Below are 1442 nucleotides of genomic sequence, written 5' to 3'. Positions count from 1 at the left end.
TACCACTGTATCTCTCTGTTGTCTTCTCGTAAGTGTGGCGTATATCACTAATGCGTGTGCGGCACACGGCACACTGTGCCTTCATCCAACTATAGCGTGTCTACCCAATGGCGTTCCAGAAGCAGTTTCAGCCAATGATGGAACGGCTCAGTACATGTAACCCCGTGCTGAATCCTCCACAGCCAGAAGCTCATTCCGCAATAAGCTACGCAGCCGACAAGCTGATCGCTTGGCAAAGAAAACCTTCTCTGTGATTCTCTAACTCGCAAGCATGCGCGCCGTGTATATTCTAGCGATGGCGTGTGCCGCCACTTTACAAGCCAGCAGCAGTGCTCTCCCTTCGACTAAGGACTTGAATTCTCAAGTTGAAAGCTTAGTTCCATCGGATATTACCGACTCGGCTCATGTGGGTGGTGTTCGGCTACTGCGCGTCGAAGACAAAGAAGAGGAGACCGAGGAAGAGAGAGGTTTTGGGGGCGCGCTGGCAGACGGTTTGAAAAAGCTCAACCCCGCTAAGGCTGCTAAGAAGGCTAAGGAAAAAAGCTGCGAAAATTAAGCAGGATCTTAAAGAGATAGGGGAACACGCGGCATGGCTGGAGAAAATGAGGGAAACGATCGGAAAGGACTAAGAAGTGGTCATCAAGCCATTTGATACGAGACGATAAATCCCATCTACCGATGTGGCGGTGTAGTGAACGTCATTTTCAATCGGACGGTAATTCAAGGTTAGCACCAAGGCTGAATTCAGGATGCATAGTCTTGCCAAATTGGCGTAACGGCTACGCAATCGTCGCGGAGATAACGGTGAGCGTTAAAAGCACTGACAATGCCAATACCGGTAGACCTTCTAAAACACGCGTACGATTCTAATTTCACTGTTGGATGCTGAGTTACCTAACACTTTGCAGTTTTCTTACTAGTAGTAGTATTATTATTTAAGCTGTAAAGCGTTACTCCTTTAATTTCTAAATTACTACTTCCTCTGGTCATGTTCTGATTTTACAAAACAAGGTTGGTTTTATGGGTTAAGACGGCGGAAGCTGGAACATGTACTTGAATTTAAAAATTAAAACAGCAAACTCGACATTCAAAGCCACGGCGCTTTTTTTGGATGTTGCGAGCTCTTCTTCGTGGAGAAAACTGAAGTGAACCATTTTTGAATCGACGAACCAATTGCTCCCCACATCGTTGACTGCAGGCGTTCTGAGCACAACAAAGTTAGTCGGTTTTAATCGTATAAATACGATTTCAATCGTGTCATGTCAGCCCACGTACCTTTACGACGCTGCTCAGCTCTTTCCTTTTTCCGTCTAGCCATTCGGTTGCGATAGTGTTTGCCTTTTGGGAGCTCTAAGAGCACGTGGAATTCATTATTCCAGATATCTTGTCTCTCACACAAGTTAAAATCACTAAGTGGGCGTTGCGGATCCATGATTTTGTCA

General features: G+C 45.9%; 1 protein-coding gene across 1 annotated transcript; it reads left to right on the top strand.

The window, feature by feature from the left end:
- Nucleotides 1-271: 271 nt before the first annotated feature.
- On the top strand, nucleotides 272-556 carry PITG_15972 (avr2 family secreted RxLR effector peptide protein, putative; the record flags this gene model as incomplete). The annotated part of the gene is made up of 1 exon (XM_002898139.1): nucleotides 272-556. One exon carries the CDS (start codon nucleotides 272-274, stop codon nucleotides 554-556), a length of 285 nt encoding a protein of 94 aa, XP_002898185.1.
- Nucleotides 557-1442: the final 886 nt, after the last annotated feature.

The sequence above is a fragment of the Phytophthora infestans genome, genomic scaffold, assembly GCF_000142945.1.
Source record: "Phytophthora infestans T30-4 supercont1.39 genomic scaffold, whole genome shotgun sequence".
In the NCBI taxonomy this organism is placed as follows: Eukaryota; Oomycota; class Peronosporomycetes; order Peronosporales; family Peronosporaceae; genus Phytophthora; species Phytophthora infestans.
The sequence above is the reverse complement of the archived record's forward strand: the minus strand, read 5'-3'. Positions and strand labels throughout refer to the sequence as shown.